The 12,054-nt window shown below is 37.0% G+C and overlaps 1 protein-coding gene across 2 annotated transcripts in view; it reads left to right on the plus strand.

Annotated features, from left to right (window-relative positions):
* The window catches only part of CADPS2 (calcium dependent secretion activator 2), a 608,633-nt gene that overhangs the window by 456,929 nt on the left and 139,650 nt on the right, over positions 1–12,054 (plus strand). For both annotated transcript variants that reach the window (XM_049893894.1, XM_049893893.1), the window contains exons 15-16: positions 4,294–4,357; positions 7,278–7,401. In XM_049893894.1, the coding sequence (XP_049749851.1) occupies positions 4,294–4,357; positions 7,278–7,401 (188 nt within the window). The remainder of the gene's footprint in view (positions 1–4,293; positions 4,358–7,277; positions 7,402–12,054) is intronic.

Below are 12,054 nucleotides of genomic sequence, written 5' to 3' on the forward strand. Positions count from 1 at the left end.
TCATAGGATTTACTATAGCCAAAATGAGTTTAGGAAAGAATATTGAAAGTCTAACACTACCTAATTTCAAGACTTATTATAAAGCTACGATAATCAAGACAATGTAGTGTTGAAAGCCCAAAAATAGACCTACACACATATGGCAATTAATTTTTAACAAATATGCAAAGGCAATAGACAAAGTATATTTTTTTCAGTGAGTGATGCTGGAAATATTAGATGCCCAAATGCAAAAAAAAAAAAATTAACTTTAATCCTTACTTCACTTAAAAACTTAGGAGAAAACCCTCTGTCCTTGAGTTAAAGATTTTAAATAAAATACCAAAATCATGATTCATAAAAGAAAAACATTGTTAATTTGAACTTCATCGAAATTAAGAGCTTTCACTCTTCAAGAGACATTTTTAAGAGAATAAAAGATAAGTCACAGAGTGGGAGAAGATATTTGCACAATGCACATCCCCAAAAGGACTTTTATCCACAACACATTAAAAAAAAAAAAAAAAAACTGTTGCAATCAAGTGGATTCTGACTCATAGCGACCCTGTAAGACAGAATAGAACTGCCCCACAGGGTTTCCAAGGAACTGCCAGTGGATTCAAACTGCTAACCTTCTGATCAGCAGCCGAGCTCTTAATCATTGTGCCAGCCGGGGTCCTAGCCATACTTCACAGGTATTGTTACCAAAAAACCAAACCAAACCAGTCGCCATCAAGTCGATTCTGATTCACAGAAACCTTACAGGACAGAGTAGAACTGACCCACAGGGTTTCCACGGAGTGCCTGGTAGATTCAAACTGCTGATGTTTTGGTTAGCAGTCAAACTCTTAACTACTATGCCACCAGGGTTTCCATCCACCTATTGTTAGTACGGCTAAAGTGAAAAAAGAAAGAAAGAAAACAAACAAAAAAAGAAACTTGAACATACCAAGTGTTGGCATGGATGTGAGAAACAGGAACTCTCATACATTGTTGATCAAAAAAAAAAAGGATATAAAAAGGTACAACCCACATTGCAAAATAGGCAGTTTCTTAAAAATTTCGGTACCTATCAGTGTGACCCAGCCATTTCCCTCATAGGTATCTCTCCAAGAGAACATAAAAGCTTATGTCCATTCAAAGACTTCACATGAATACTCATAGCATCAGTGTTCACAGCAGCTAAAATCTGAAAACAAGCCGAATGCCCATCAACAGGGGAATGGATAAGCAGTGCACTCTATTCAGTGGACTACTACTCAGCAATAGAAATGAATGAGCTGCTTTGTTACATGCAGCAGCATGAATGAATATCAAAATAATTATTCAGAGTAAAAGAAATTAAATAAAGTTATGTATACTCTATGATTCCTCTTATTTAATAAGTTACAGAAAATACAAACTAATATATATGACAGAAGGTAAATCAGTGGTTGCCTGGGAGTGGGGTGGAATAATTTGGAGTCATAAATACGTACGCTACCTTGATTGCAATGATGGTTTCATAGGTGTATATGTATGTCAAGATTTACCAAATTGTGTGCTTTAAATATGTGCCGTTCACCATATGTCACTTAAAAAAAATAATTGCCGTGGAATGGATTACAACTCATAGCAACCCTATGGAACAGAGTAGAACGAGTCCATAGGGCTTTCCTGACTGTAATTTTTATGAAAACAGATTGCCAGGCCTTTCTTTTGTGGCATCTCTGGGTGGGTTTGAACCACCAACCTTTGGGTTAATAGATAAGCGCAAACCATTTGCACCACCCAGGGACATACGTCACTTATTTATCTCTAAATAAAACTTTGAAAAGGCGGGAAAAGCTACATGCTTCTCTTTCATAGCAAGAAGTTAGTAGGTTAGTATCTAAAACTGAAAAATCAAGAAGTAGAAATATTAGCATGTGGTTGGGAGACATGAAATTTAAATACCAAAAGAATCAGCTAAAAACTGAAAACAGCTTTTGTTTTGTTTTGTTTTCTGGAAAGCAGAAAATTACTCAAGGAAATAGAACTGTCACAGGGGACTTCTTTTTTTTTAATAAAAAGTCTTTTAGAAGTATTTCCTCTTTAGATTGTGTGCATATATAACTTTGATAAAAACAAAAACTGTTTAAAAGTGGGTGCGGAAAAAAAAAGGACTTAATTTTAGGACTCATCTATATATAAGCTCATGTATCTGTATAATTAATTAACCAAAGTGGGAATAAGGGTAACTTCAATTTATTCAGATTAGGTATTAAACTTGGTTGAGTTTTATTTGATAATTGAGGGTTTTCCCTTTCGCTTTGCTTTTGTAGAGCTATCAAAGTGGTAGAATCCCCAAATATTTATCCTGAAAGAACAAAACGATTCCCTTCCTTTCCAACTTGTTTCATAATGATTCATTAAGGTTCCGTGTAGTCGTTTCCTGTACTTTATTGATTCAGGATTGTTGAATTATTTACACATCTTGAGCAGCTAATGCTGATTCAGAACATACCCAGTGGGACCTCAGAGCCCTGAAATGCTAAACGTAAGTAATCTGGGGATCGGTAACTAACGTTTCATTCATAAAATGTGTCCCCCACAGGTTAATGGAAATGAACAATAGGAAAGACAATGGATGGATTATGCAAATACACCGAAAAGATTTAACCAGGGGGAGGGGACTACAAGAACCCAATTTGTGTTTTATTTAAACGTGGATTAAGGTTGATGGCGTACAAGATGATTAAAGCCACTTTGCTAATTTGTGACTGCTCTCCATTGCACAGGAAAACCCCTAGCGAAATAAATTGGTTGGGCTTTTTTTTGCGGGGGGTAGCTGACGGGTACATGGAAACAAGAGTAAGTGAAGGAAATTTTTAACAGTAAATAAAATAATAAGCACCATATTCTGAAGAGAAATTAGAGCCACCAGATTTATGTGACACATATTTACATTTATCTGAGAATAATGAAGAGTTCATGAAACTAAAACCCAACCCTACTAGAAATTCAGCTACTACTTTGTTTTTAAAGGGAGGAAGGGAGAAAATCTTTTTTTTTCTTTAAAATTTGGTCCCCTAAAACAAATTGAACCTACATATATGTTTGTAAGGAAACTTGTTCAAACACAGTATGAAAAAAAAAATTTCATTATTAATTCTGCCTGAGAAAATATGCCTGCTAAGTCCCTGAATAATGGAAAAAACCATGGCGTGAAGGAAACTTGTTTCCAAGTTATTCTTCTGAAGATTTTTAAGTCAGAACAAGGTGGCAGTCTATGGGGCAGCCCAGCAGCTTGGAGCACTTGATCTCGGGGTGGAGTGGAATGGGGAGCGTGTTGCTGAACCAGGTTCAGCAAAGCTAAGAGCTCCGCTGGACCAGGAGGCCCTGACATACTGTACTTGTTAAGTGGAAAGTGACCTAAAGAGCCACTCCCTTCTAAAGAACAATAAACCTGTTAGCACCATGTGGCCACTAACTTCTGAGGAGCCCACCCACTTTCCCAGCCTCCTCTGACCCTAATTTCAGAACATCCATATGAGATGTCGGTGTGTATTAGGAAAACAAAGGACCTCTGCTGTCGCAATGGTTAAGCGCTTGGCCTCTAACTGCAGGTCAGTGGTTCAAACCCACCAGCAGCTCTGCCTCCAAGGGAGAAAAGACCTGGTGATCTGCCCCCAAAAAGATCACAGCCTAAGAAACCCTATGAGGCAGTTCTACTCCCCTATAGGGTCACTATGAGTCGGACTTGATTCAACGACACACAATAACAGAATGGTATTAAAAATATTTGAATAAATGATTCTTTCCTGGAAAAAGACCTGTACGAAAAAGACCTGTAGAGGGTTTAAATGTGTTGGGTGAGGAGGTTGAAGAGTTAGACGTGAGAGAAGACCAGCAAATGTCACGCAAGAGGGAAGCCAAAATCTTATTTGTCCTAGAAGTTGTGGCATAGATTTCCATCTTAAACCAGACATAAATGTAGGAGAAAGTGGGGGAAATCGTTTTATCTGAGAGCTTAATAACAAATAAGAAAATATTAGGGAATGTGTTTTAATTATCTCTTTTCTCATGCCAGCCAGAGCTTCTTTTTTTGTTTACTATATTCTTTTAGGATATGTACTGTCAAAACTTTAGGACATTTTCATTTTCATCTCAGTTTGTAGACATTTAAAAACCTTCATTGTTTCAGATATTTAAATCATAAGTTTTCCAGGTGAGTTGATACTCTTTTAACCTCCTTTTGTTCCTCTTCAATAATGCCAAGTAATACAAGAGAAATTTTATTTCACGGTCTGAGATAAGTGTTTGACTTCTTGGTTCTTTCTTTTGTTTTTAAAGATATTGTTTTCCCTTTGGACGACCTGAAGGTGCTCTAAAAGCTACGCTTTCATTACTTGAAAGGGTATGTTTGAACATTACTTTATAAATACTATCTGTGTTCTCAGTTGCTGTGTATTTTAGTTACTGAACGAGGCAGGCAGTCCCATTCCTCACAGGCGTGTTCTCTTCACTGAGTTCCTCCCACTTCATCAATTTCACACCTTTTCTTACTACATTCCAACTCTCCCTTTATCCTGCTTTCTTCCTCCCCATTTTCCGAAGCCAGTCATCATCCTCATGTCCTGAAATTACAAGATCTTTCTGGTAGTATCCGTTTTTTTTCCTATCTCTTTTTTGCGCCGTGAAATAAATAAAATTTTTTTTTTAGTTAAGTATAATTATCTCTGCTTTTCACACTTCACAGTTGTCTTTTATGACCCTTCCCGTCTTTATGTTTTCTTCTACCTCTCATATTCTTCATGCCTGTAAGAGGTTATCATTTAGCCTTCATAAACATATCATTCCTTCCATTCAAAGTTCATCTCCGAATTTATTTCAATTACTCCAATTTATGTGTACCTTAAAAGAATGAATAAGTTGTAGAAACTCACTTTCCCCAAAATAGAAATAGACAACAAGGTTTTATATCCATGTGAAGAATCACTTTCTAATGAGGTGTACAACTCATATTCCTTGTCAAAATTAAAAAGAATTTCTAGGAATTATCTACAAGTCATGCTTGGATTATTCTAACCTTGATTTATGGACTTCAAGCACTTGTTCTTTTCCATTTTCATGCCAAATTAATTTCAGATACTATATTGTTTATTAGCACATCTATTAAAAGCAAAAAGGAAAAATATTGTTCAGACCTTCCATCTGTATTTCTACGATTTAAGGACTTGCTAGATGAGGGTTAGAACCGATGACTAAAATGAGATCTTCGGATCACATATAGACTCCATCTACATATCCCTGTCTTAGCCCAGATCACCATGTGTTCCATGATAGAAATATTATTTTAGTAATTATCTGTTTTATTAGAATTTTCATAATGTTAAAAACTATATGTAGTGTAGGCTTTTCAAACTGTACATTGCATCCTACTCCTTAAGGTACCATGAATAAAATACCATTCTGAAGGATCGCTTTACTTTTTGGAACCGCAGGCCCTCCTGGATCTCTCAGGCTGCCTGTCTGTGCTCTGATTTCCATGACAGGCCCCCTCCCCGAGCAGGGAGTAGGTAGTAAGAGCGGAGATGCCTGTGTGCCCTGCACTGACAGGTGGCAGGGTGAACAGTGACCTTTCTTCCAGTTATAGTCACTAATCTTGTCTCCTGCTGAATTGAGAAGTGTTAAGGGCCATTTCTTCATCTTTATGTCTCTTCACTTACTGACATCTTAGAAAATGAAATAAAATCTGCGTGGGAACCATTCTTGATGACTGTGATGCCATGGGAGGGTGTGGGGTGGAAGCATGAAACAGAGGTTTTGTCTCCATTTTGCACTTGCCAGCCCTCTTCTGCATTTGCCAAGAAAGAGAATCCAATTCCTCCCACTCCAGGTTAAGTGCCCAGCTCTTAGATAATATGAAGTACTGCCTGATTTAAACCCTGGACTCACCTCTGGGTCAGACATACATATTCTAATATTAATGGCTATTTCTGTTATTTAGAAGTTTGTCATCATGGGGAGGCCTATTAGTAAAGTTTATGGTTCTGCATATCAAATAGAATTCATCTTCAACTTAAATTTTAGTAATGATCACACTAAAAATAATAGTGCATGTTTAATGCTTGTGTACTCCTTACTGTGAGTACAGGGATTTTTCTAGCTACGAAAGGTCTGATGTGCCATTCTAATTAAAGTGTTATAGTTTGGTTTTTTTAATATGAGAAGGGGAAGAATAATTGAATTTTATATGGGAAGAAATTTGTAGAATGATAAATTTTGGTGTTTTCAAAAAAGGAAACCTTGCCTAACAAAATTAAAATGTTGTCAAGGATCACTGATGCTTGGGGGAGCGAGTAATAGAAAATCCTTAGTGCTGAACCTGACCGTAAAGAGAATGAAATAACGAAGCATGAAATAGATGCTTTTGTGTCCTTTCGATATTTCTTTCAAGATAAAAGACAGAATGATAAGAGCACTTACAAAAGCACTGTCTGTTCTATATTAACATTCTGCCATATATGTTGTAATTTAAATGAAAGCAAAGCAAGAAAAAGTGTATTAAATATAGGAAAGAATTCAGCTTGATAATAGCATAGCCAGAAGTTATTGTGAGCAGTTTTATGAAAGCAAGAAAGTTTCAAGAAAAATTATCATTATACAAGTGTTTAAATGCATTACATTTTGAATTCTGGATATAATTTATTTTAGCCTTGCTCGACACTGATTTTTTTTTTTAATTCTCAGAAGTTTCTGTTTATTTTAACATTTTCTTCTCCCTCAGCATTCATTTCACTAAATCAAAGAAGTTTGCTTTCCCTCTTTCTTTATAGCCTGCCATACTATCTTTCAGCAGATCATAATAGTTAAATTAATGAGAGTAGAAATCCTGATTTTTTTTTTTTAAAGCTCAAAAACGAGGCTTACTCTTAATGGGATTTTTGTTATTGTTTTCAAAGCTAGTGCTCATGAGATGTAAGGTTTTTAAATTAGGGATATACAAGACAAACTTTGTTTATTGCTTGTCCCAAAGACCGTAATCCTGATCTGAAACAGCTGCTCTAATGGTGTCGTGGGTCCCTGGAGGAAAAGCAATGGTCACACTGAATGGTGGCTTGGCGTATGGGACGTTTTGATGTGCATAAATGAGGCTTAGACAGGAGGAACCAAGACTGGAGGATTACGTTCCCAGTTGTGAAGTGCCGACTCATTACTTCCCCCCTGATGTTACTTAGGGCCCCTTCCTCAAAAACAGTCAGGACTGGGACAATTTGTGTGATTTGTGTTTAGTATTTGTTTGACGGTATTTCTCTTCTCTTTTACTTTGGTAGGTTTTAATGAAAGATATTGCCACTCCCGTACCAGCAGAAGAGGTGAAGAAAGTGGTCAGAAAATGTCTGGAGAAAGCTGCCTTGATCAATTACACTAGACTCACAGAATATGCCAAAATAGAAGGTCAGTGCAGTGAGCAATTGCCGAAGTGGCCGAGAGAGCCAACAGTGCCTATTAACTGAATTTTCTGTGAGAAGTCCTTTCCTTCCCTGAACAAACCTGTACCGTGGCAAAGGGAAATGTCTCATTAAAATCTCAGCTGGTGAACTGAAGAGCTTTTTCCTATTCATTGCTTTAATATGCCTCCTGGGACTCCGCTTGAATGAAAGACCCAGGATTCATGCCTAAGTTGTCCTTTGTTCTTATTTTGAGTTTTCAAGAAACCAAAAGGTGTTTTCATTGGTTGTATTTTTTGACATTACTGTAAGTATGTCTAACATTTAAACTATGGGCGGTGTATTCTTTCCTGATCAGTCACCCTGTAGTATGACGTAATTTTATTTTCTGTTCTGCAGTGTCTCTCAGAAGGGGGAAACTTGTTGATTATGGTGAGGGCTGAAATAAACTGATAGAACTTTCTATAGTTTTTAATTGCTTGCGAGGTACTGATGCATTTGAAAGGTTAGATCCCTTGAGAGGACTGTGCTTTTTTTTTTCTCTCTATTCCAGGTTTTGTTCATCAAAGATAACAATATTTACGTTGTTTAGAAATAAGTAGATTAAAATTTGTAGCAAAGTCGTGAAATCAGCTTTTATTCAAAAATTCCTTAAGATAATTAAAAGTAACAGAAAGGGCCTCAAATGCTTCACTCTAACTTTCATGAAATTGGCCTGTATAGTATATCTAGCATTAGCTTATGGAGGAAAAGGTTTGTAGTTAATGTTAAATATCCATATCTAAAAATAAAAATTTAAAATTAAATCATCCATTAGAAAAAAAACTAGTAATTTTTGATAGGAAATTGTACCCAGTGAATTATAAAGCTACGCGTTAGTTGATATTAAGACACTGCTGTCTTAATTTGGATAATGAAAAAGTTGATTATACTTGGCTGTGTTATCGTTCCTTTTTTCTCTCCAAATCTGGTCAAGCTTTCTAACAAGCATGAGATAACCAGCCTCCTGAGTGATTAGCAAAAAAGCCATCTCATCGCTATAGCAACCAATATTATATCACGAGAGTAACAACATGAAACCTCCTTAGTTACCAGTTTAACATCATTAATTATGATATCACGTTGTGTTAAAGCAAAAGCGATGCGTATTAGACCATTTGGGGAAAGTGGGAGATAAACAGCTTGGTTTTCACATTTTGAATACTCATTCAAATAATTTTTATCTTTTGGGAATATTGAGTGTTCTGAACACAGATTGAAAGAATTGATATAAAAATAGATATATTAAAACCTTTCAAATCTGACAAAGAAAAAACAGTCTATAGACTACCTAGAAAGACAATGTTGTTTTATATGAATGTTATGAACTCTATTCAAAAAAACTATCATTGTCTTTTCTAAGAATACTGAAAAATATGAAGTGTATTTCTTTGTTAATCTCTCTCTGTATTTTTTTATTCATAAGTCTATTTTAACGTGGATCAAAAAAGAACTTACTTATATTTGTACACAGCCATTGGGCTTCTTTCCTTAAGTAGCTAGATAAACATGTTAACATGCTGTAAAAAGGTATAGTCCTTCCTCCTGATCACTCAGAAAAACGAGCCTGTGTTAGAGAAAAAACAATAGTAGGACCAAATGGAGAGCAAGCAGGAAAATTCTCCCATCTTCTTCCTTTCTGGAGTCACCCTTCTTTTATCTTCAATCTAGGGCGGGAATATTGTAGATGATGGTTCCTAGAAACCCAGTCCAGGAGGACTGCCAAGTAGTCTCCTTTCAGAAAAGCAAAATGCTTGCTCATTAGATGAGAAAATCTTCTGTGCTTTTCATTCTCTCTCTCTTTATCTTAAAAAGTAAAGTGCTTTTGTTTCATGTCCAGCAGCAGACCAAGAACAAAATCAAAATTAAGTTATAGAAATAGATAGTAGACTACTTTTTTTTCCTTCATTGGCCTTCTTCATTATGTGAACAACAAGGGTTTGCTTTTTCTCCTAAATTCTCTTTTCTTATGTTTTAGGCCCAGCAGAAAAGGAAACAGGTAATTCCCATTTGTGCATGCACGTGTCATAATTTCTAATGTGGTGCTGTGATGTTTTCATATTGATGAATAGCTCTCTCCTCTTCAGAGCTTCTCTTAATTAGATAATTTTTGACTAGGATACTGAAAATACTTTGATTTTATTGGAACTATGGCTAATGCTTTGTGGGGAAAATATAGGCCATTTATATCTGTAAAAGTTCAGCAATGCTTTTTTTAATATGAATTCAAAGCAAAAACCTGGAGCTGTATTAATGTTATGCATTATCTTTTAAGCATGGACACTAAACTTATTTGGAAGCTGTTGCCAATATTTGAAGGGCTCTTAGAACTAGGAAAGAGGGCCATCTTCCTTTATCACTCCTGGAAAATAACATGAGAGCAAAAAGCATAAATGCTATCAAATAAAAAGTAAGAATTTCTTAACTTTGAAAGTTGTTTATAACAGGAATGAGCAGAGGTTATCCAATTCCATTCTCAGGAAATTGCAAGGAAAGAATTCTTTGGGTGTCTGAACTTTTCAAGGATTTATTACTTTTTTCTTGTACCACTTATCCCAATTGTAATTAACTGTGTGTGCTGTTATCCGTTTATGCCACGTATCTCCTCCTTAGCCCCTTGTAGGCAGGGTCCTTACTGAGTCCTTCTTGGTTGTATCCCCAGCACCCAGCCTTGTGCCTGTTAACACCAAGTAGGTACTCAGTACTTTGGAGAGAGGAAGGAGTTTAGTTTTTGTTGTTAGGTGCCATCGAGTCAGTTCCAACTCATAGCAACCCTATGTACAACTGAACGAAACGCTGCCCGGTCTTGCACCATCCTCATAATCATTGCTATGTTGAGCCCATTCTTGCAGCCACTCATGGAGAGTCTTCCTCTTTTTTGCTGACCCTTTACTTAACATAGGATGATAGCCTTCCCCAGGGACTGATCCCTCCTGATAACATGTCCAAAGTATGTAAGGCGTGGTCTCGCCATCCTCCCTTCTAAGGAGCATTCTAGCTGTATTTCTTCCAAGGCAGATTTGTTCATTCTTTTGGCAGTCCATCATATACTCCATATTCTTCACCAGCACCATAATTTAAAAGCATCAATTCTTCCATCTAAAAGCAGCAAGAGACAAGTGAAGATCCTTTCTAATCCTAGTTTTCTCGTGTTAGTCAAATTTTACATATAACGTTATAAACAAGTTTTCTAGAGTTGTTTTTAACTGAAGTCTTCCATTAAGGGCTCTATTTCTTATTTTTCTTTTCTACTTTTTTTCATTTCTTTTCAAGTATTTGACCCAAGACAGTTCCAGGAACAAAACACTCAGTGCCAGCAAAAGGGAAAGGAACACACCTACAGTGATTGTTAAGGGCACTTTAGAAAAAAAAATGAATTAGAAAAAAATATGAAACTATTACCACCCCCTCTCTAATGACAGCCCATTGTATTAGCAGCAGTCCCATGTGCTTTAACAAATGTTTTCAATACCTCATATGGCATATCATCCTCATGGCTTTTCTGTTGTGAAATGGTTTTTATCCTAGTTTACACGCAAGATGTCCGGGGTTGGTAATGGCTACAGCTACAGGCTACAGCTGGGACTGGAGTCAGGTGTCCTGATCCTTAACCCCAGAGGCTCCACTCCTTCCCCTGTGAGCTATGGAGAGGTCACATTGTGCCTACAGGAAGCATGGAACAGAGATGCCTTGTGGGGTGGCCCCATTCCCATCAAAGAGACCAGGGGAGAGCAACGGTGCTGTACCTGCTTCCCACCAGACACCTGTATTTAACATCCATACCGTTGATCCATCATGCAGGTCAGCAACTCTAGGAAAAATACTTTTATTAAAACTAAATGCATGTGTAGAAGAGAGGAAAATCAGTGTGATCTCCTTAATTTCGGTGGAATGAAGGCAAAGTTAATCTCAATTGAAGAACGTTCTCAAGTAACAGAACAAGTACTTTTAAGAAATGTAGCTCTTTTTCTTTAGTTGCTTTCAGTAGCAAGTAAATTTAACGAGGTTACCTAGTAAATGGAGTCCCTAGTGGTGCAAATGGCTAATGCGCTTGGCTGTTAACTGAAAGTTGGAAGTTCTAGTTCACCCAGAGGTGCCTCAGAAAAAAGTCCTGGCACATACGTCCAAAAACGGACATTGAAGATCCTGGGGAGTGCAGTTCTACCCTGACGCACTGGGGTCACCGTGAGTCGGAGTGGACTCTACAGCAGCTGAGACCTAGTCGGTGTTCTTAAGGGTGTTCTTAAAAGTGGGTAAAATTGAGAATATCATTTGTATATGTAAGAGCTCAAATGTTTAATAACACTTTCAAACAGTAGTCTCTTGAACATTATAGTAATTTTCCCCAACTTCTTTGTACCATCAGAGAAAGAGTAAGGAGCCCTGGTTTCACAGTGGTGATTAAACATTTGGGTGCTAACCAAAAGGCCAGCAGTTCGAATCCACCAACTGCGCCTTGGAAACTCTATGGAGCAGTTGTACTGTGTCCTGTAGGGTCTCTATGAGTTAGAATCAACTTGACAGCAATGGGTTTGGTTTGGTTTTAAGAAAGAGTAAAATCCTGCCTGATATTTGTCTAAATCTTGCCATGTACCCCAGGGTTTTTTGTTTTGCTCTGTTT

The sequence above is a fragment of the Elephas maximus genome, chromosome 8 (genome assembly GCF_024166365.1).
Source record: "Elephas maximus indicus isolate mEleMax1 chromosome 8, mEleMax1 primary haplotype, whole genome shotgun sequence".
NCBI classification, from domain to species: domain Eukaryota; kingdom Metazoa; phylum Chordata; class Mammalia; order Proboscidea; family Elephantidae; genus Elephas; species Elephas maximus.